Source organism: Neopsephotus bourkii, unplaced genomic scaffold, assembly GCF_033783945.1.
Source record: "Neopsephotus bourkii isolate Nb327-2 ecotype Australia unplaced genomic scaffold, CSIRO-AGI_Nbou_v1 NB_1535, whole genome shotgun sequence".
In the NCBI taxonomy this organism is placed as follows: Eukaryota; Metazoa; Chordata; class Aves; order Psittaciformes; family Psittacidae; genus Neopsephotus; species Neopsephotus bourkii.
Window position 1 is genome coordinate 204,233 of NW_026902011.1, and position 22,837 is coordinate 227,069.

At 37.8% G+C, this 22,837-nt stretch overlaps 1 protein-coding gene across 4 annotated transcripts in view; it reads left to right on the plus strand.

The window, feature by feature from the left end:
* The window catches only part of VPS13A (vacuolar protein sorting 13 homolog A), a 103,407-nt gene extending 88,070 nt beyond the window's left edge, over positions 1 to 15,337 (plus strand). For 3 of the 4 annotated variants that reach the window (XM_061370298.1, XM_061370299.1, XM_061370297.1), the window contains 4 exons: positions 7,494 to 7,579; positions 8,211 to 8,334; positions 9,851 to 9,925; positions 15,104 to 15,336. In XM_061370298.1, the coding sequence (XP_061226282.1) occupies positions 7,494 to 7,579; positions 8,211 to 8,334; positions 9,851 to 9,925; positions 15,104 to 15,154 (336 nt within the window). In that variant the 3' untranslated portion in view covers positions 15,155 to 15,336. Of the gene's footprint in view, positions 1 to 7,493; positions 7,580 to 8,210; positions 8,335 to 9,850; positions 9,926 to 15,103 lie in introns of all 4 variants that reach the window. The other variant, XM_061370296.1, reaches the window with a different exon arrangement.
* The last annotated feature ends 7,500 nt before the right edge of the window (positions 15,338 to 22,837 follow it).

A 22,837-nucleotide genomic window follows, 5' to 3' on the forward strand; every position in this document is an offset into this window, starting at 1 on the left:
CTTAAATCAATATTTTCATTCTCATAGCAACAAAGAAAGCAAAAAACTCACCCCAAAACTAAACCCTATGTAAAATCACAGACAGATGGAGAAAACAGCAGTACTTTTGCAAGGCTCTATGTAGTGAAGCATATGTAACATGCAAAAATATTTAGTTTTTTATTTATGTTCACACGTGGGGTAAAAGTAACATTGAAGCGCTACAATTCTGTATTGTAAGTTCTTCTGTATGGCTTTTCAAGGTATTTCTTTCTTTTAAAAATGTTTTATTCCGTATTCACTGAAATGCTTGCACAGATTTTGCTTTTTTGTTGTGATTTTTTTTTGTTTTTTTTTTTTTTTTTGTGGGTTTTTGTTTGGTGTTTTTTTGTGTGTGTGTGTGGTTTGTTGCTAAATGCACATTTTTGCATTACATTTTACATATCTCTTGCAAATAGATATTTAGGTACCGATAAGTGCTCTATTAAGAATTAATTCTTCTGCCAGCAGCTGAAGGAGTAGAATTGCTCTAGACCAACAATAAGAGCTTCTGAAATGTTTGCAAATTTACCAAAGGCGGTATCATGTCCTTCGTGGTCTGTTTTCTTCCAGTTATAAAAATTCTGAGAGAAGAGCCATTAGAATCCATAAGACAGCTTATTCTGGCCTTATGCGTTCAAAAGCTGGTGTACAGTCTGACCTTTTTGGCAATGAGCCAAGTAAACATATATATATATATATATATATATATGCCTATAATCTCTCAGATAATAGGGGACAATATCAACTTGAGAGCTTGTTTTAGCTGAAACTACTGGTTCTTAACATTGCTACAGGTTATGTATTGCTACTTATTTTGTAATGTCATCTCAAAAGGATGTCTTTCCAGAGTAGGTGCAAGACTATTGTGGTTTGTTAGGATTTCAAGTATTTTAGATACAAATGGATCTTTCTTTCTTCTTTTTTTTTTTTTTAAGAATGTAGAATTTTTTTTTGATCTTTCATACTGAAAAAAGACATCATGTTTAAAAGTTGAGGAAATTAGACAAGTTACACCTGCATTTTAGTAACTTTACTGGATTTTGGTGATTTGAATGTTACCTGACATTTTCTTTTTCACTTTGGCTTTTTAGTGCAATTTCTTTTTTCTTCCTATAAAATTTTGTTTTTCTTCTATAGTGACCTGTCTTGCACGACAATGCATGTCAGTTTTAGAACAAAGCATTTTTAATTCATTCTGCAACAGCTTTAGAAATAAATTTAATCATTTGTGACTGAAAAAGATTTCCTGCAGAAACACAAATATTGTTGTTTTCTTTTAGAAATAAAAGCTTTTTTTCTGTCAAGTTTGCTTAACTTTTAAATTTTCTAACTTACAATTTTACAAATCATTTAAGAATGTGGAAGTAAAATTCTGCATGAATGGTAGTACTTCTGGGTCAGGTATCGCTAATTCAGGTTCCACTGAAACATAACTAAGAGGACTTCTTTCTTTACTCATTAAATCGAAAGGTTGTAGTATGCTATTTAAAAAAATAAAAAAGTAAAAAATAAAAAGTGCCAGCGTATTTGGCAAATATGATTAATACCATAGGGTATCTCTTTCATGGTATATAGTACTATTTTTGAAGGTTTTATGTAAGAAAAAAGAAGTAGTGATTTTGCACAAGTATTTTATTTGATTCTGCCTTGAGTCTAGTTCCTTCTGAATATACATTGCATAAACAAATAATTTGGATTTAGGATAACAAAAAATTGTATTGCCTCAGATATAATTTCTCTAAGTCATGGAACCAAAACTTCTGAGAAGTTTAATAGGTAACTAGCCAAAACTGGTGCTCTTTAAGTCACCAAAAATGGGAAAAAAAAACCACCAAAAACCAACCCAAACAATCAAAAAGCCCCAGCAACCTAACACACAAAAACCTCTAACTCTAAAACGATTTAGAGATTGTTTTACTTGGGGATTTACAATAACATACAAAAAATAGAGACCACCTTTTGATTGCTCCCCATCCCTCCTCCCCCATTTTTACTATTATATATATTAATAGTTTAACTTTTGGCTGCACAATTTTTACTCCCACTTTTTCACTGGTCAGTTAAATTTGACATCCAGTACAGCTGCTGAAATCCTCAAGACTAAGTGGCAGCCTTTCAGCTGAGGTTGCCAAGATTTCTGCTGTCACCTACAGAACAAGTTGATGATTCAGCTTTTTCCAAGTGTTTAATTTTACTCTTTTAGTGACGTCTATAATGGTAATGAGGTTACATGTTACGCATTGCTGAGGTGAAGAATTTGCTGTGCTTTTTATCTCTGATGTTATCTGGTACGTACCCTTTTGATTAGGGTTCTTTGGTCTTCTGGTTTTCTCAGGAGATTCTGTAAGCTTAAGCCACTTCAGAAGGATACTATAGATATTTCTGGGATCATTTAATACATTGTTTATACCTTTGTTGTTATTAGTTATTTACAGAAGGTATAGAACTGCCAGAAATCACTGGTCTTTGCCCTCCCAGGGAATAAAGCTGAAAGATAAGGTAGTTTAATGCTTATGAACATTCATGATGCCATTAACATTTGACATCATGAAATCAGTGGAGTTCTCTGTGTCACATCTCAGTGCCTACTCAAAGCCAAAATAAATTCAAACCTTTTTTTTTATTATTTTTAATTTACCTGTATAGTGTATGGGTTTGTGAAGGCTCTTTTACAGTGTTGGGTAAGGTTGCTTCTCATCTATGCTGCAGTGGATGTAGGCTTGTAGAGAAGACAAACCTTCAAAAGCTGTGCTTCAATACTGTGTCCTACTGTGGTGAAGGTGTTCAGCTCAGGTGTTCAATGATCTGGTTTTGGTCATGAGGTAAGCTTCAGATCAGGTGGTAGAATGTTGGAATGGATTGAACAGACTGTTGTTTAATAGTACTCAAACTTCAGTTTGCCAGGAGGAACATCTGAGAAGCAGGAAGAAGTCATACTCCTTTCTCTTCTTCCCTCACCTCTCTTGGCTTGGGTTCAGATTAAAGCATAAACATCTCTATTGTGGAGTATTCTCAAACTGACATTTCACTTCATAGAATTATAGGGAGAGATAATTTCCAAAGTTCAAAGTAAATTCATTTTTGCCTGGCATTGTCCAGAATCCTGCCAGGCATCCATTCATGCATGCCATCTACTTTGCTGGCCCCTTGATTCAGTGCTGTCATTTTCCAAAGGATGAAATGTGTCTAGGTTAAAGGAAATAGCAAGATCCTTACCACTTAAATGTGCAAATTTGGATTATTATTATATAGTCATTGTTCATCTCTAAATAGAAGACTTGTGTACATTTAGAGGAAGCTTGCTGAGAACAGCTAACAGCAGTTGTTTCAGAAGAACATGGAAGTTTGTTCCATGACTCAGTTTTCATCTTGTCTTGTTTGACTAAAACAAATGCTTTTCATGGTGGAAAAGCAAGTAAAAACTAGAAATGTCCTAGGTAAAGTATATACCAGCTTGTTAGCTGACAGAGAAAACAGAAAAGCAAATTGAAATATTTTGCCATTTCCCTGCCAATACAGTAATCACTTAAAAAGCTACAAATCTGAGAACTTTGGTTGTATTGACAGGAAACATAAAGAACATCTAGATGTGGTCATCATAGTGGAAGTGTAAATCAGTATGGTTTCATTGTTCAGCTCATAGAATGAATTCTCTTGGTACTGAGATCAAAAATTGACCAAGATAATTCTGCAGTCAACATAGACAAACATTTCTGTTGTGAAACAGAAGCTTCATATTCTGACAAAAAACTGCTGTCCCAGTTTTTGCTGTCCTGCATACTGTGACATTAGATTGGAATGTTAACCTTGACCACAAATTTCTGTTCATTTTGGCAAAACTGGGTTGATTTTGGAGTTGCTGCTCTGCATGACTGAACAGAATCTTGAATTCAGGCACTAGGGTGCATTGACAAAAGCTTTGCTGTTTGTAGAATGATACTTTTGTTTGTTTGTTTATTTTGTTTTGTGTGACAGTTTTCCTCCTTTTCTCACACACATTCAAGTTAGTTCTATCAAGTGAACTGGGCACTGCTTACAGTTATTAAATGTTTCTGGGGTGAAGATGAGGTGTGCAATTTTACCAGGTTAGTCTGATGGAAGTAGCAATTTTACACCTTTGGAGGAAGTTACTTTATAATTTGAACTGAAAGGTATATTCAGTATTAGAGTTTCTAGCAAGAACAGTGAATCGCCTTTAAAACGTAAATGTCTGGACAGTAATCAGTTAATAAGGAAGTACATTGGCAATCTAAAATCCAATTGAAAAAGTGAATCTGAGCAGAAAGAGAAACTAACAGCAGATTTATAACCCTTTTTTAACTTGCAACAGTTCTTACAGATTTTTTTGTTTGGGTTTTTTTAAATATTTCAGTTGGGATGATTCAAGAAGTATATCAAACATTCTGAATTTTGTACCACAGGTACTGCTAGTATTTTCTAGAACTATAACTAAGTTTCATACATTTTAAGTTTTGTCTCCACTACTGACCCATTTCATTGTCAAATGCCTCTGTGCTTGCTTCTCAGTAAATCAGAAGCATGTGGTGTGATTAAGAATCTTTCCAAACACAGAAGTGGCACTTTAAAGACACTGAGCGCATTTGCATATCCATCTCTGCACAGATCACATCTACTGTTAGGTTACTGCATTGACATTTAAGCATTTGTACTACAGGTAAGAGTAATTTGCACAGAAGAGAACTTACGCTTGGATTACTTCAAATTTAACAGCTGCCGGAGCGTCTTTATTCAATAGATTCATTCCTTTTCTGTGTCTAGTCAATGAACAACAACATGTACTAAAGTAATCAGGCTATTAAACCACTTTTAATTTGAAATACAGAAGTTGTGTTTTAAAAATTAGTATTTTTTCTCTTACAGTAGTGAAACATATTGAACAATGATTGATCAATGTTAACTGTAACAGTTTTGCATCACCAAACAGTGGTCCTAAGTTGCTGTTTTTCTGCAAATAGTAGTGAAATGCTGTAGAATTGTTTTAAAAGTCTATTTATACATCTATGTATCCTTTTATGTTTGAGTTTTATAAGGCACTTCATAGAGTGCAGTAGTGATACTGCTATAGGAATTATCAGCAGTGATTTGGCATATCCTTCCATGATATATTTCCTAATGAACAGGTGCAAGTATAACGCTAGAAGGGATACAGATTGTAAATGAAGGGCAGAAAAATCTAAAGGCAGAATATTTAGAAGTAGTTACTGCTCAGCATTGGCACAGATGCATTACCTTTGCAAAACTACTGTGAAGAATTTTCCTGTGCTTTATTTCCCAGTTGTCTACAAAACTCTAGACTACAGTCTACAGAACAAAGTTTGTAGGTACTTTGTATCTACAAAGTTATCTGTGTTCTATCTTACAGCATATAGATAACTTTGAGTTTACCATCATAAGATTGATTGCTAACAATGAGGAGTAATTAGGTGAGCACATACTACATTCTGACATTCTTAGTAGAATGAAAAACTTTTTGTGGAATTGATGGACATTTAAATAGCTTTTGTTTAGGATTGCAACCTGTGTGGTAGTTAAGTACTGTACTTCCTTAATAACTTTCATAAATCTCAGTTCATCATCAATTACAGTTGGGTGAGATGGCTTGTTGAAAACTAACTTGCAGGCTAATGAAAAGAGAGAAAGAGGTAACTTCACTCTATTAAGTCCCACTTAAAGAGGATTAACTTTCGGATTGAGAGCCTTACCTCAATGTGATGCAAAGGATAAGGAAGCTACCTTCCTTGATGCAGGAGAAAGACTACAGATCCTCTCCACCCTCATAAGGCTGAATTGCTAATGCTTCCCTATAATTGTTTGTAATAAGAGAGATACTGGTCATGTTGTGGAATATTTATAATGTGTTTTGTCAGTAAGAGAAACTTCCAGCCTTGTCACAGAGTCTTTCAGATTAAATGCAATGATGTGTATTTGTTATCTCTACTGAACCACCCTTGCTTTTTCCACATACTTTATTTCTGTAACTTTCTGTCAGCTTTCTATCCCCTTTCCCTGTCTTTCTTGCAAGGCCACTAACACTTAACATCCATCAGGAAATAGAACTAGACCTGACCCGTAGGATCATGTATCCTATCCATGCTGTCTGTCCATACAGCCTTGTCTGTGTTCTAACCATCCAACATGTTGTGTTCTGGAACAAATGGGAGTGTGGCAACCCCTAGACAAAGCTTGAATAAGGAGTTTCCAAGCCCTTAATTCCTCATTTCTTATACCATTCTTCATGCTGTATTCATCCTGCCCCTGACTCTTGCTTTTGCAGAAATTCAAGCAGTGACTTATGTAAGTAGGCATGTGAGCCATAGCTGTGATTATGTAGCCCAACAGAGTTACTATGTAGAAAGTCTGAACTTCCTGAGAGCTTATGGAAATCTCTTTTGGGAGCCTGTTAATCAAAGGTTCTTGATGTTACTAAAGAATTAGTGTCTTTAGGGGAAAGCATGATTCAAAAAAGTATGTTTCGGCAAGTGAAGTTACCCATGCAACTAAATTTGAAGTTGTAGGGTATGTCTAATTAAATGTCTTTATCATTTTAGTGGTGATGGATGCTCGTTAAATGGTTTTGCTATTTTAACAGCATTGAGAACTAACCGACATATTTTTTTTTTTAATATTGGCATACATATCTGAAGCATTATGTGTGTAGTTAAGGGTTTCTTGAATCATACTGGCTTATACTAATTTTTTTTTATTTCAATCTGCAACAGATGGGAAGCATGCAAGGAGTCAGTTTCCAACTCAGATACAGCAATCTTAATTCAATCACTAATTTAATCACTCATTGCTCAGAAAGTCAGATATCCAATGGTTGGCAAGTCATGTTAAAGTTACAGAGCCTCTGTTTCTAAAAATTATTCATCTGTTGTCATTAATATTTTAAAATCATTGCCCATTAAAGAATACCCATGAAAGAATACTCTGTTACAATATTGACAGTAATTACGGGGCAAGATGAAGTAAATTCAGGGGGAAACAAGAATATGGAGAAAATAAGTATTGCCTCAAGGGCAGTATTAATTCCCAGTATTTACATGACAGTGGGTTCTTGTATACAGTTAAGTATAGATTTGTTCCCTGAGTTAGATATTCCAGTGTTTTGGAGGTGACCTAACATAAATTAGGAAATTAATCCCTATTTCTTTTGTTTTTGTCTCAGAATTGTATTAGCAGAAGTTTGGTGTGTATTAAAAGTATGTAGAAAACTGATTCCTGAAATGTTCTGAGAAATTATTCTTTGACAGTTTTGGTTATTGATTTTCATCTGCATGGCTATATTAACAGCAACTAAATAATCATATGTAATTTTGAACTTTAACTGTCACAGATCTATTAGTAATACCTGACTTTGACTTTTGGAGAATAAACACATTTTTAGCACAAAATTAGCATATTAATTTATATTAGCATATTCAAAGGTATGAAACTTTTATCTCTTTTAGAAAATTGAAAATGGAAGATTTGCAAAACTGAGATATATTGCACATGCTATGGTCAACAGTACAGATCTGTTAATGGTTACAAAAAGGTAAACAGTTCTTACTCTGAATAATAAGTACTTAAAACTATCATCAAAGCATTCATACCTTGATGATTACTGACTAGTAACTGTGCTATCATGTATGTAGATAAAATAATAGGGAAGGCATGCTTAGTAGTGTTCCAGCAGTGGGATCAACAGTTAACAGAGGGATTGTTCGGCACATGGGTGTTGTTTTGGGTGTCACAGTATTTTCTCTGTTTAAGAAGAGAAGTGGAATATTGGTCTTTAGCTGAGAAGAACTGTTAGAAAACTGAGTAGGCTGAAGTCAATAGATCTGTGGGATTCCATTATAATATTGAAGGAAAAACGGATAATACAGGAACAGAGTAAATGTTTAGCAGTGGAGTAGCAGGCATTCTTCTCAAATAGGAACTCGGTGCATCTTTTTATAGAAGTACAGCTAAGAGGAGTGTTACAGTTTTGCTATGAGATACAGTATTTTAAGTAAGACTCAAAATTCACTCTTTTTAAAAGTATGCTGTATGGTTGTTATGTGTCATTAGATGAGAACTGTTTTGGAACAACTAATGACTTCACCAGATCTAGGGTTACTTGATAAATTTTGAGTATTTTTATGCTGATTTTAAAATTATTGATTTCATTTTCTCATACATAGTGGTGTGTTATTTGTGACAAAAGGGACATTTGGACAGCTGACATGTGAATGGCAATATACTTACGATGAATTTACCAAAGAACCGTTCATCGTTGATGGCAGAAGATTACGCATTGAAGCCAAGGTATGTGAACTTATGTTTTGTTTTCTTTTTGTCTTACTGTTTGTAGAATTGAACTTGGAATTCTTGATCTCTCTTCTAGTTAAAATGCTCAAAGAAGGGAGTTGAAATTTGTCATGAGCAAACTCCTCATATAACTAGCTTCTGACTGTTCTAAGCAGAATTATGACATGGTGTTTGCAGATGAAAGTATTCTTTGAATTCTGGAAATTTATTTATTTTTTGGTACGCATTACTTCATGGTGTGTTCATAGTTGTAAAATGGTGATACAACAAAACTCTCAGAAGACTACAAGGTATTTTTATTATGCGCTCTGTCACTGTGGAAATATGCCAACATTAGCCTCCTACCTTGTGGTGATCCCAAAACTTCAAATATATTTGAGCAATAGATTTTCATGTACTGTGCTTCAATGAGGCTTTTTTTAATTTGCTAGTAACAAAATTCTGCACAAGCATAATGAAGTATTAATATCTTTATAAATATGCTTATCTCTTTCAATGCAAATTGAAGTATGTTGCTCTCAGTTGCAGTTTTCCTTTAAACAATCCCAAAACTTTCTTTCCCTGGTAAATGGGTGAAGGCCATAAGGAGAAAGATGACCACTGGTGACTGAGTGTACTTACAGAGGCGAAGTTCCTTAAAAAAATAAATTACCTCTTAAATTCTTGTTGAGATGGTAACTGAATTTAATTTCTGTGTTTTGTATTCTTTTTTTTTTTTTATAAGCTTCATGTGTGTAATTGCACATATTGATTGCCAGGGCAGTCTTTACAGTGTATAAAGTCATTCACTTTTTCACTCAGATTATTTGTTTCTATTGCAGACAGCATGAAAGGCAGAGCCATAATGGTTTGGAATCCTCCAAATTGGATTTCTGACTGCAAGTGACCTTTTACAGAATGCAATAATTCGTAGAGTTTCTGCCATTTCAGACAATGCTGAATAACACATCCATCTTTACCCCTACACAGTAGTCATTTCAGAGTCCATTAACATATCTGTAGTATGCTCTTTACTGAAATCTATGGTTGAAAACCGTATTTTGCAAATCACTGCTTATGTTCTGTTTCTGAGGTGTAAGTTGCTAACTCTAGTACTTGCAAGTCAGCATTGGTGGAGTGTCCACCCAAGTAATGACTTAAAGGTGAAAGACGAATTACAACCTTAGGGAGTACTGGATTTTGTTGCCCCCCATACTCCATTATCTGCCTTCCATTCCTGCACAGTCTTATGATCGAGTCTCAAGGGACTCCATGGTAAGGGAAGTCTGGTACTGCTTGAGCGTTACACTCTACTGTGCTTTCATGCAGAAAATTAAGTTTCTCAGGGTGTGTGCATGCAATGTGAACATATTCAGATCAGTGTAATGGCTGCCTGAAACAAATAGCTGTATAGCTGCCTTAGCAGTAAATAACTTCTTAGTTGTAAAGGCTGAAGAAATTAATTCAATTTTGAATTACCTTTTTTCCTTATTTATTTATTTATCTATCTATCTATTTATTTATTTATTTTTAGGAACGAGTTAAGTCTGTGTTCCATGCCAAAGAATTTGGAAAAATTATTAATTTTAAAACTCCAGAGGATGCTAAGGTAAAGTCAAGATACTTTTTACAGTTTATTATAACAATATTTATAATCAATGTTACGATAAAATTATTGTACAATATTTTACAATTATAATTACAATTATACTGTGCTAAATTTGGCTTAAAAAGTGTAACAGAAATATTCTTAACCTGAAATAACTATGTTTATTTAAAATTCAGCATTTCCACACAGCCATGACACAGATGGAAATGGCAATGGTATCTTCAGTACTGAATTTAAAAAATACTCAAGTACCAAACTTTTCACTTCACTATAAATCTTCAAAATTATAACTGTCAAACAGCTGATTTAATAGTAATACTAACAAAAACAAAGCAATCAAGAATGTGAATTAAAATAGGGTGTTTTAATAGAACAAACAATATTTGTAAGTTACTCTTAGTTTTATTCCAAGTGGGTGGGGAGATGAGGTGTCATTCCTCTTCCTCATTATATAGTTTTTGTTGAAGAAAGAAGAAAATCTGTAATAGAAACACAAATCTTTTTATTTTATATGATATATGGCCTTTTCATTTTGATAATCACTAGTTTTGACTACAGCAGAGAGGAGGAGTGGTTCAGGTCTGCTACCAGAACAGTGAGGTAGCTGGGTTGCAAAAGTTCTGCTTTATTCTTCTTAGCATAGCTAATTATTTTGATAAACAGTAAATCAGTCATGTATACATTCACACCAGTGGGATATAGTACTACAAGGTCATGCTTTGAAACAGTCTGTGAAAGTTGATCCTCTCATTAGTTTGTTTTGCACCTTTTCATCTGCCTTTGTCTTCATGAGCATAGTTTCTAACCACAGCTGTTTTATAACATTTGACTGTTACCTCAAAAAGCATTACAATTACTGTCAAGGTATTTGAGGTCCCTGTGCTGAATTTGACTTGTCTGTACTCTTTGGAGGTACTGAGCTCTTTTAAAAATCTTTTTCTTTTTTTTTTTTTTTAATTGACAAGCAGGTATTCTTTATTGCAGTGCTGGGAGACAAGGGGGTGGCTTCTCCTAGCGTGTCTCAGCCGAACCTCAGATAGACTGTGGTTCAATTTTTGCTTAACATACATATTCATTAAACATCATACATACTTATTAACCATCTGAGAACCACTTTATGTAATTCCACGCCTATTTCCGCATGCGCACAACAATGTGGTAGTGGTCTTTGTTGGAGGAAGTAAGTGACACCCCAATCTTCATCACTTTCTGGCAATCTTTGAAGCATGCGCAGTAGATAAATGCTTACATCATCTTAACTGGTTTGGTAAAACTGCAGACATAATCAACCTGGCCTTCTACTTATCAGTTAGCGTAGCCACCAGCACATCCTGGATATCTGCTGGTTTCAGATACTCTTTATCAACACGTCCTGGTTTTCTGTCCTGTTTTTCTTACGGTTATTTTTGTACTAAGGTCGTAAGGACCTAAAAATATGCCAACTACAATGAGTTATCTTGTACAACGATTCTTATTATGTTCTTCGGCTGTATTCTGACTAGTTTTTGTCAAACATTTACCTGAGTTACTTTCCATTGCTATTGTTACAAAGCCGTCCATCTGAACTTACATTTACAAAAGATGGTTTCATTTTGTACTTCCTTGTCTCAAGTAGTCTGTGTGGGAAGGAAAACCCATGTGTGCCCCAGCTAAATCAGGAGTAATTCCAAAACTCCAATTAGTGCATCATATTATGTATGCTGTAAGTCTTAAGAAAGGAAAAGAAAGCAAAAAAACTCATCACAAAAATGTTGGCTTGCAAACTTTCCAAAAAAAGGCCCATAAACCTCACAAAACCAACAGGAATGTGAGTATGAAGGGAAATGTCACTGTCAGACAGACTTGGTAAGGAATGTGGTTTTATCTTAGAGCAGGAATACTTCCCTAGGAAATTCATTAATAGAAAGTTCCATTCAGAAATTGTTATCAGGGCCTTAGGGGCTATGCTTCAGAAGGAAGTCTTTTGAGAGTTGCTTCTGGGTTTTGTTTATACTGTGGCTTACTTGTGCAAATGTGACATCTGTGCTGTGTATACAGAGAGATGACATTGATGGAAGTGTTCTAGGACTAGTGAAGATGAAACTCGCACCATTAATAATAAGGAGGTTATGAGGTACCTTCAGTGACACTGCATTGTGAACATTGCAATCATGAGATGGTTGAATTCGAGATCCTCAGGAGAGTGAGAAGAGTGTGCAGCAAGCTCTCTGACCTGGACTTCAAGAGAGCAGACGTTGGCCTCTTCAGGAACCTGCTTAGTAAGGTTCCATGGGATATAGCCCTAGAGGGCAGGAGGGCCCAAGACTCTTGGTTGATATTCAAGGATCACCTGGTACAAGCTAAGGAGTGTTGCATCCCAACTAGAAGGAAGTGCAGCAGGAGGGACAGGAGACCTCCTTGGATGGGTAAGGAGCCGCTGAGGAAACTTAGAAGGAAAAAAGAGGCTTGTAAAAGGTGGAAGCAAGGACAGGTGGCCTGGGAAGAGTACAGGGATGTTGTCTGGGAAGCTAGGGACCAGGTTAGGAAAGCTAAGGCCCAGTTAGAATTAAATCTGGCTAGGGATATTAAGGATAACAAGAAGGGATTCTGTAGGTACGTAGCAAATAAAAAACAGACTAGGGACAAAGTAGGCCTTCTCTGGAAGCTATCAGGAGAACTAGCTACACAGGATTTGGAGAAGGCTGAGGTTCTAAATGGCTTCTTTGCCTCAGTCTTCACTGGCAAACCCTCTGGCTGCACCACCCAAGTCTTGGAAGGCAGATGCAGGGACTGTGAGAATGAAGACCTTGGGCCCACTGTAGGAGAGGATCTGGTTCGAGAGCATCTTAAGAATCTGAACATCTGCAAATCCATGGGACCTGATGAAATCCATCCGCGGGTCCTGAGGAGCTGGCGAATGAAGTTGCTAAGCCGCTGGCCATCATATTTCAGAAATCATGGCAGTCAGGTGAAGTTCCCGACGACTGGAAAAGGGGAAATATAACCCCCATTTTCAAGAAGGGGAAACTGGATGACCCGGGGAATTACAGACCAGTCAGTCTCACCTCTATCCCTGGCAAAATCTTGGAGCACATTCTCCTGGAAAGCATGCTAAGGCACATGAAAAACAACAAGGTGCTTGGTGACAGCCAGCATGGCTTCACTAAGGGGAAATCCTGCCTGACCAATTGGTGGCCTTCTATGATAGGGCTACAGAACTGATGGACAGCGGTAGAGCAGTTGGTGTCATTTACCTGGACTTGTGCAAAGCGTTTGACACTGTCCCACACGACATCCTTGTCTCGAAATTGGAGAGACATCAATTTGATGAATGGACCACTCGGTGGATAAAGAACTGGCTGGATGGCTGCACACAAATGGTTGTGGTCGACCTCTCAATGTCCAGCTGGAGACCAGTAACGAGTGGTGTCCCTCAGCGAACGGTGTTGGGACCGGTCTTGTTCAACATCTTTTGTCGCTGACATGGACAGTGGGATTGAGTGCGCCCTCAGCAAGTTTGCCGATGACACCAAGCTGTGTGGTTCGGTTGATACGCTGGAGGGAAGGAATGCCATCCAGAGGGACCTTGACACGCTTGTGAGGTGGGCTCATGAAGTTTAACCATGCCAAGTGCAAGGTCCTACACCTGGGTGGAGCAATCCCAGGCACAGCTACAGGTTGGGCAGAGAAGAGATTCAGAGCAGCCCTGCAGAGAAGGACTTGGGGGTGTTGGTCAATGAGAAAATGAACATGAGCCAGCTTCAGTGTATGCTCACAGCCCAGAAAGCCAACCTGGGCTGCATCAAAAGGAGCATGACCAGCAGGTAGAAGGAGGTGATCCTGCCCATCTACTCTGCTCTCGTGAAAGTGTATTGTGTCCAGTTCTGGTGCCCTCAACATAAAAAGGCCATGGAACTGTTGGAACAAGTCCAGAGGAGGGCCACGAGGATGATCGGGGGACTGGAGAACCTCCCATATGAAGATAGGCTAAGAAGGTTGGGGCTGTTGAGCCTGGAAAAGAGAAGGCTGTGTGGAGACCTCATAGCAGCCTTCCAGTATCTGAAGGGGGCTTATAGGGATGCTGGGGAGGGACTCTTCATTAGGGACTGTAGTGATAGGACAAGGGGTAATGGGTTAAAACTTAAACAGGGGAAGTTTAGGTTGGATATAAGGAAGAAGTTCTTTACTGTAAGGATGGTGAGGCACTGGAATGGGCTGTCAAAGGACGTTGTGAATGCTCCATCCCTGGTGGCATTCAAGGCGAGGTTGGACAAAGCCTTGGGTGACATGGTTTAGTGTGAGGTGTCCCTGCCCATGGCAGGGGGGTTGGAACTTGATGATCTTAGGGTCTTTTCCAACCCTAACTATTCTATGATTCTACGACTCTATGATTGTCAGTCTGCCGAACACTACAAGGTGTTCCGTCTGTGAGAGGTGCCAAGTCAACAGTTTCTTTCTTCTCAATTCTTTAAAACCTTCAGGAACCTGCTGTACCTAAGCTGTGGCTTCTTTGAGTTTCCTTGAGGGGTGAGCTTCTGGTGGAGAGGGGCGGCCATCGTAAAGATGTGTAACATAAAACCTGATGCAGTAACAGAATCTGATTTTAATCATGTACTCATCTTCCTTGAAAGCGTTAACACATACTTCTCATGGCATCTTGTGTAACTTCATCTTCTGCCATGGATTTCACTACCCCACACCTTTTTTTTTTTTTTTTTCTTTTTAGAACTCTCAGGTGACTAATTTCCATTTCATGTTGATTAAACATGTGAATGCAAAATTCCTGAATTTCAGCAAATATTGTTAAAGAAAGCATCTTTCTAAATAACTGTATGATCACGCTGCAACATACCGTTGTCCTCTGTCTTTTGGTATCCTTGCTCCTCTATTGTCATTTGTGTTTTTTCTAGAGGTGTGACTAATGCAAAAGCATTAATAATGATGTGGGTGAAATGATTATGTCATTTAGTTTTAAAAGGTATTTCACTGAAATATAGACCATGAAGCTGAAATACCGACCTCGCCAGTTTAATTAGGTGTGCCATTCAGTATTAGATACTGGTATTTGAACACTGTGTTAAAACTTGGTTAGGAAGAGAACACATAGTGAACTGGCTGACCAATACAATGTAATTTTCACCTGCACTGTATGCTTTTTAACCAAAGAAACATTTCATTTTTTCCTTTTTCTTCACACAGTGGATCCTTTCTAAACTGGAAGAAGTGAGAGAGACTCAGCCAAAGTTGTAATAAATGGAGAAGCATCAAGATACGAAGCATATTGAACAACTACCTTTTAATTCCTTTTTAAAAAGCAAAACTACTTAAATATCAGCAACAAAAGCAAAACAAGGAGGGAAGAAAGAATTATGAAATTGTCATGGTCATAACAGTCTATGGCTATTTAACAAAAATAGATGACATGAAGTAAAAAACAATAATCTAGCGATCAAAAAATGTTGCCAAGTTTTGGCTTCTGTTTGGGTGGGGTTTTTTTTTAATGTTAAAGAGTTCCAGATTTAGTTTTTTATAAATACAGTGTAAAATTAACTTGTTTTACCATTACAGTTGATAGTGAAATTGAACTCTGGAATAAATCTTACAGTCCTATTCAGAGCAAATCAAATTATACTAAAAATCAGTCCTTCCTTTCAGACTTAGTTTTCGTATGACTTGAGGTTGTATTGAAATTCCGATTTCTTTATCAAAGGAAATGTTATCTTAATTATCACTAGTCCTACAATTCAAATTCCAAGAAGGAGGCCACTGGTGAGAAAAGTGTAATTTAGATGACGACAAGAGTGGCTGCTTAGTGAACACCATTTTCTTTTTGTAAATGAATGGACCAGGTCACAATGAATTTACCATGCAGTACCACTTTCATACTTGAGGAAATGTTGCAGAACCTCTATCAGTATCATGAAAGTATAACAGTTTACAAATATATATAATGGGGAGAATTAATATATCTCTGCACTAAAAATATTAATTAAAGCCTATCACTTTAAGTAACTTATAAGTCTTGCAATTCAAAAAGGAGTTTATGGGGTTATAAGTGCACTGTTGCATACCAAAAATAAATGCCTTTGATTACACAGTATTGTGTGCTAAGCAAGTGACTAATAAAGTCAAATTTATATAAATTAATAAAAAATATAGTATTTCACAGTTGCTTTTATCAACTTTTCTTACCCAAGGAATTTTTTTGTTTCCTATCTGGACAGCAGAACTTTAACAGAGAGTGCCTGAATGTGTGCAATTCTGCTTATTCCTGAGATGTAGTAGTCATAGTATTGTTGAGTGACTGTTTACTGCTGTTGATACAAAAAGTACAGAAAAAACAGTACAGTTTTATATGAAGGTTTCTATAAATTCCATCTAAGAATCTTCAAAATATCTGGTAAATGTATAAGTACCTACTGCCAAAATATTATTTCAAAATCGTTTGGAATATTTACAGCTAGAGGATAGAACTCTACATTGCAGATTGCCAGTGCTTGAGAGCTCCAAATTGTCACATTATTGTAAAATCTAAAACGACGAGCATGCTAACCTGCAATTGCAGTTCTTTAATTTACTGTTAAATCTTTAAGTGTTGAGTAACCATTTAGGAGGTTGCAAAATACATGTAATCTTGTAATTCCCATAAATTGTAAATTGAATCAGAAGACTGTAAGAGAATTCTGAATTATGACAATGACTGTGTTGCTTCACTTGTTTGTACACTAAGCACGTACTAAGAGTATTAACTCAGGTTATAATCACGCCAAACTTAATAGAATACTTTGCCTTAGGTAAGTAGTGTCATTAGGTGCACCGAATACCGTTCTGTAGCTGTAATTTGTTTTTCATTAGTCACTTTTCATCTTAGGCATGATAGTTCATTATTTTAATTCTTGATTAGTGTTGTCTCCTCTCTCTATCCCCAGTATTAACTGAGTATCTGCTGCAACTTTCACTTCTAGTACGTCTTGCAATTACTTTGTACATTCCTATTTGTGTAGCTTGTCAATTTACTGTATTCTAAATATTTTTTCTTCACAGAACCTCTGTTTCAATTAATATTATCTCAAGCTCTTAACTTTTACATTTATTTTCCCAACAAACTCCTCAGATCTCAGCTGGCTCTTCAGTAATCTTTAGGCAATTTAACCATTAATGTTAAAGTATTTATTTTAAATGTGCATGTCTGTGGTTAAGATCATGGTTTGGAAAACACAATTCCCCAAAAAATTGCATTTTTCCTATAGAGTATAAAATATTTTTATCTTCTGTGCTAACTAAAAGCCTTAATTAAGAAATAAACCACTGAAAAAGTTCAAAAGTCAACATGGGACATTCCCTCGCCTCCCTCCTTGTTTCCACTAGATTTTCTAGTTTTGTTTTTCTAGTCAGTAAATGGTAGCTTTTCCCCCTCCTTTTTTTTTATTACTTTTTTATGCTTTCTCCATACAGACAGAAATGAATTTTGCCATTTCTCAGCAGACACCTGTTCCCTGTTTTAACTATACATGAACTGGGGGCAAGAAGGAAGGTATTCAAATTTACACCACAGAGTAGTTTTCTGGATTAGTCCAAGTTGTTTGAGATGTCCATTCTGCTGTGCCTCATTCCTTATTGCAATACGCATGTTTTTTCAACAAGATGGCAGAATAGATATAATAAATGTTATTAAAAATGTATATGCAATTAGACAAGGGGATATCAATAAAAATTAAAATGTAGGCATTTAGGTCTGCCCGCCGTGGTGTTATAAGTATACCATGTCCTTTATTTAAGTATGGAAGAAAGTTTCTCTTCTAGATGGCTGTTACCTAAGCTTAATACCTTTGAGAAATGTCATTTGGGTTCTCAGTAGTAGTTTGATAAGGGTTAGAACTACCTCTAAGAAATCGATGACAAACCAAACACAGGATCAGAGATGCCAGAGACATTACTAAAACATTTAGATGTCTATTTGCACCTTTTTTTGTTCAGCTGCATGGCTTTGTGTGGCATGGCTCTCTTGGTTACCACTTCCTCCCCTCTTACCTCCCAACCTCTTCTTCACCTTGAATAAAGTGAAACTGAATTTTACGCAACTGGAATGTGATTATTACTCATTTTCTTTATAAGCTGATTTAATTAACAGGTAATACCATCAATTGTAATTTGTCAATTTTTACCTATGAAATTCTGTCAAATCCTTTCTCTGAGAACAAAAGGTCAAATTTCTGTTGCAGCCGTCTCGGTAAAAGCAGAATACAGACCTTAATCTTTATCTCTGGTTTATTATAAAAACAAGATTTTAATAGCTGCATTCACATGTATGAGCTACTTTTATTTTTGGGGGGGAGGTGCGGAGGGGGAGGGTTTGTTGGGTTTTGGGTGGGTTTTTTTTTCTGCATTGCCAAAGATGATGTTGCCAGAGAAAAAGAGGACTTTGCAAGAATCTGGTTTTCCCCAAAAGATTTCTGTATCTGTGTCATTAGCCATTTATTATCTTTAGCACTTTACAAAAGTGAATAAATTAGCAGATAGCCGACACCTTTTTTCCCCACCTGTAACTGTTTCTTGATCAAGGTTTGCCTGATAATATTTGTACTGGTGGATTAATGAGGAATTGTCTGGCCAGTATATGCAAATACATATATGCATCACCTGGGAGCCTGGGCTTTGTTACTTGACATAAGAATTGCAACTGTGATCTTGTTAATAATTTTTGCTTTTGTGACTCCAGGTGTGAGGATCTGAAGTTCCATTAACAGCAGTCACAGGGTTTATACAGAGGTTTTGACTGATTTCAGGGCCAATCTGCAACAAGAATTCTAAATACTTTTTTTATACTTCAACAGAGGAGTAAATTGACTTTCACTTCAGGCAAAATAGGAGGAAATCTGACTTATCTTTTGCTGGATGTCTCTCAGGTCTTTTTTTTTATCTTTTGGGAGTTTCATTCCTTGCTACACCAAGCAGATGGAGAACAATGTGCAGTGAAGGAGAACTGACAGAGCTGTTAGTGGTGCTGGCATCTTTAGTGGAGAGGTCTGTAGTTGGGCAGAGTGGAGATGGGGAGAAGGCTGGAAATCTTCTCAAGGAGAGGCTTTACCAGTCTTTAATCCCTGCAAAACTACCCATGAAGGCAAAGTGCAAAAAGCAAGTTATGTTAGTGACTTGGAGGAATTGAAGTCCTGGTTTACTGCAGGCAGCTGTGGATGATCTGCAAGCTCCCGTGGCAATGAGTGCCAAGAACATTTGCAAAGTACTTTTCCTCTTCAGGAAATAGTAAATTCCCTGGACTGCCTACAAGATCTTACTCTGTCATTCTTTAGCTGTGAAAGGTATTTTATTATCTTAAGGTACTTGAACAAAAATGCAGTGATAGACAAGGGTCACCAATAATTAATCTTTTGTAGTGGTTTCTAGAACATTAATGGGTTTGGCCTATGAAGGCTATCGAGAGATGCTTCAAAAAAGTGTTAATAAGTTTACCCTAGTCTTTCAACTACATTGATCAGAACAAGAAGATAAAAATGTCCAACTCCCTAAAGTAACACAAATTTGCCATTTTTAAGGCATCTCTGTTTGGAAGTTTTATAACCTATGACTGTAAAAGCTAAATTTTAAAAATATAATATTGATGAATACCAGATGAACAGCAATGCAGTTTTATACATTCTTCTAAATCTACTTAATTCCTGTAGCTGTCAAAAAAGTCCCAAACCTCTCAGACAAAACTAATACAGGAAATAAAGTTCTCTTAATCCATACTTCTTCAGTAAAGATAAATCCTTTGCCCATTTCTGTAAATGCTATTTAAAATGGTACCTTTCCTTTTTTTAATTCACACAGACTGTGCTATAAGTAAGCCATACACGGTGGCTGCAACCATGTTTTGTCCTCAAACCAGATTGAACTCTCTGAGGTTTAATTGCAGGATCATGTCCTTGACAACAGTGAAGACAAAATTAATATTTTCTGTGTCTGTGGCACAAGTGATGTGGGAGTAGATTACTTTCTCCTTGTCTGTATTCTGATGTTGATACAGCTTCAAAATGAAGTGTCTGGAAGCTTTGATGTCTTGTTTAGGTGCTAGCCAAAAGCATGATTAGTGGTTTTGTACAGTTAAAAGCTATGGGTCAAGGAGAAACCATATGGACAGTATCTTAACAGGCTAGGTTCATATTTAAATGTCAAATCACCATAAAGGTATCCTCCCTTGTCTGCATTTTCTCATTAATGTGTTAGTGGAGCAGGAGGTGTTGCAACATTGCTTTAAAAAATTCGTGGGGTATTACTGTGGGGATCTGTTACAGACCACCCGATCAAGAGGAATCTGCAGATGAAGGTAGGAAAGATAGGAAGATAGGAAAAGCCTCACACTCACAGGCCCTCGTTCTCATGGGTGACTTCAACCACCCTGACATCTGTTGGAATGATGATACGGCCTGGCACAAGCAGTCCAGGAGGTTCCTCGATTGTGTGGAAGACAACTTCCTTCTGCAAGTAATAGAGGAACCGACAAGGAGAGGTGCCATGCTTGACCTTATGCCCACCAACAGGGAAGGGCTCGTTGGAAATGTGGCACTGCAGGGCAGCCTTGGATGCAGTGACCACGAGATGGTTGAATTTGAGATCCTCAGGACAGTGAGAAGAGTGTGCAGCAAGCTCACTGCTCTGGACTTCAAAAGAGCAGACGTTGGCCTCTTCAGGAACCTGCTTAGTAAGGTTCCATGGGTTATAGCCCTAGAGGGCAGGGGGGCCCAAGACTCTTGGTTGGTCTCCAAGGATCACCTGCTTACAAGCTCAGGAGTGTTGCATCCCACCTAGAAGGAAGTGCAGCAGGAGGGCCAGGAGACCTCCTTGGATGGGTAAGGAGCCGCTGAGAAAACTTAGAAGGAAAAAAGAGGCTTGTAAAAGGGTGGAAGCAAGGACAGGCGGCCTGGGAAGCGTACAGGGATGTTGTCTGGGAAGCTAGGGACCAGGTTAGGAAAGCTAAGGCCCAGTTAGAATTAAACCTGGCTAGGGATATTAAGGATAACAGGAAGGGATTCCACAGGTACATAGCAAATGAAAGACAGATTAGGGAGAACGCAGGCCCCCTCAGGAAGCTCTCAGGTGTACTAGCTACACAGGATTTGGAGAAGGCTGAGGTTCTTAATGACTTCTTTGCCTCGGTCTTCATTGCCAAAGGCTCTGACCACACCATCCAAGTGTTGGAAGGCAGACGTAGGGACTGTGAGAATGAAGACCTTGGGCCCACTGTAGGAGAGGATCTGGTTCGAGAGCATCTTAAGAATCTGAACATCTGCAAATCCATGGGACCTGATGAAATCCATCCGCGGGTCCTGAGGAGCTGGCGAATGAAGTTGCTAAGCCGCTGGCCATCATATTTCAGAAATCATGGCAGTCAGGTGAAGTTCCCGACGACTGGAAAAGGGGAAATATAACCCCCATTTTCAAGAAGGGGAAACTGGATGACCCGGGGAATTACAGACCAGTCAGTCTCACCTCTATCCCTGGCAAAATCTTGGAGCACATTCTCCTGGAAAGCATGCTAAGGCACATGAAAAACAACAAGGTGCTTGGTGACAGCCAGCATGGCTTCACTAAGGGGAAATCCTGCCTGACCAATTGGTGGCCTTCTATGATAGGGCTACAGAACTGATGGACAGCGGTAGAGCAGTTGGTGTCATTTACCTGGACTTGTGCAAAGCGTTTGACACTGTCCCACACGACATCCTTGTCTCGAAATTGGAGAGACATCAATTTGATGAATGGACCACTCGGTGGATAAAGAACTGGCTGGATGGCTGCACACAAATGGTTGTGGTCGACCTCTCAATGTCCAGCTGGAGACCAGTAACGAGTGGTGTCCCTCAGCGAACGGTGTTGGGACCGGTCTTGTTCAACATCTTGGGTTGGAACTTGATGATCTTAAGGTCCTTTCCAACCCTAACTATTCTATGATTCTATGCTTTTTAAATTGTAAACCTTACTGGTTAAGTAGTTTTTTATTGTCCTGGGTTTAGCAGTAGCAGTCATTTTTCTTCTTCTTGGTAGCTGGTGCAGTGCTGTCTTTTGACTTTCGGGCTGGGAACAGAGCTGATAAAAATGATGTTTTGTTTTGGCCAAGGACTTCGTGAGCCTCATGCTCTGCCAGGGAGGAGGGGAAGCCGGGAGGAAGCAGAGACAGGACACCTGACCCAAGCTGACCAAAGAGGTATTCCATACCACAGCACGTCATGCCCAGGAGGTAACTGGGAGTTACCCGGAAGGGCTGGGACTGCAGGGTTGGAGGAGGTATCGGTCAGTGCTTGGTCAGGCTGGGGGCGAGTTATCGGTCTCTTGGTGATGAGTTGTTGTATTCTCTTCCCTTGTTATTTCCTTTATCATTACTATTATTGGTGGTAGCAGTAGTGATTTGTGTTATACCTTAGTTACTAAACTGTTCTTATCTCAACCCGTGGGTGTTGCATTCTTTTTGATTCTCCTCTCCGTCCCGCCAATAATAGGGGAGGGCAAGAAGGGGGGGGGGGGGGGGCAAGAAGCTGTCTGGCTGGGGTTAAACCACGACATTTATAAAAACCTATGCAACTGAAATTACCGAGCACATATTAATAGTTTACTACATTATTGTAGTATGTCAAAGACCACGAGAAATTAAATTTTCCAAAACACACAGAGTAAAAGGATTCTCTTTGGCAAAGATAGGATGTAGCTATTATACCATTATGATCTTTTACTTATTAAATGAAGGATTCAACATGATATATGTCTCATAGACTGTAACACTGTATTAGTGATGGAATACATCTGTGATTATTTTCATCATTCTTTGGCAAATTCATGTATCAGTAACTTTTGTTCAGAACAGTCATTCAGGCTGCTTTTTAACTGTGAACTTTTAAATAGATAACAAGTTGTAACAATGAATGCAAAGCTACCCTAGGG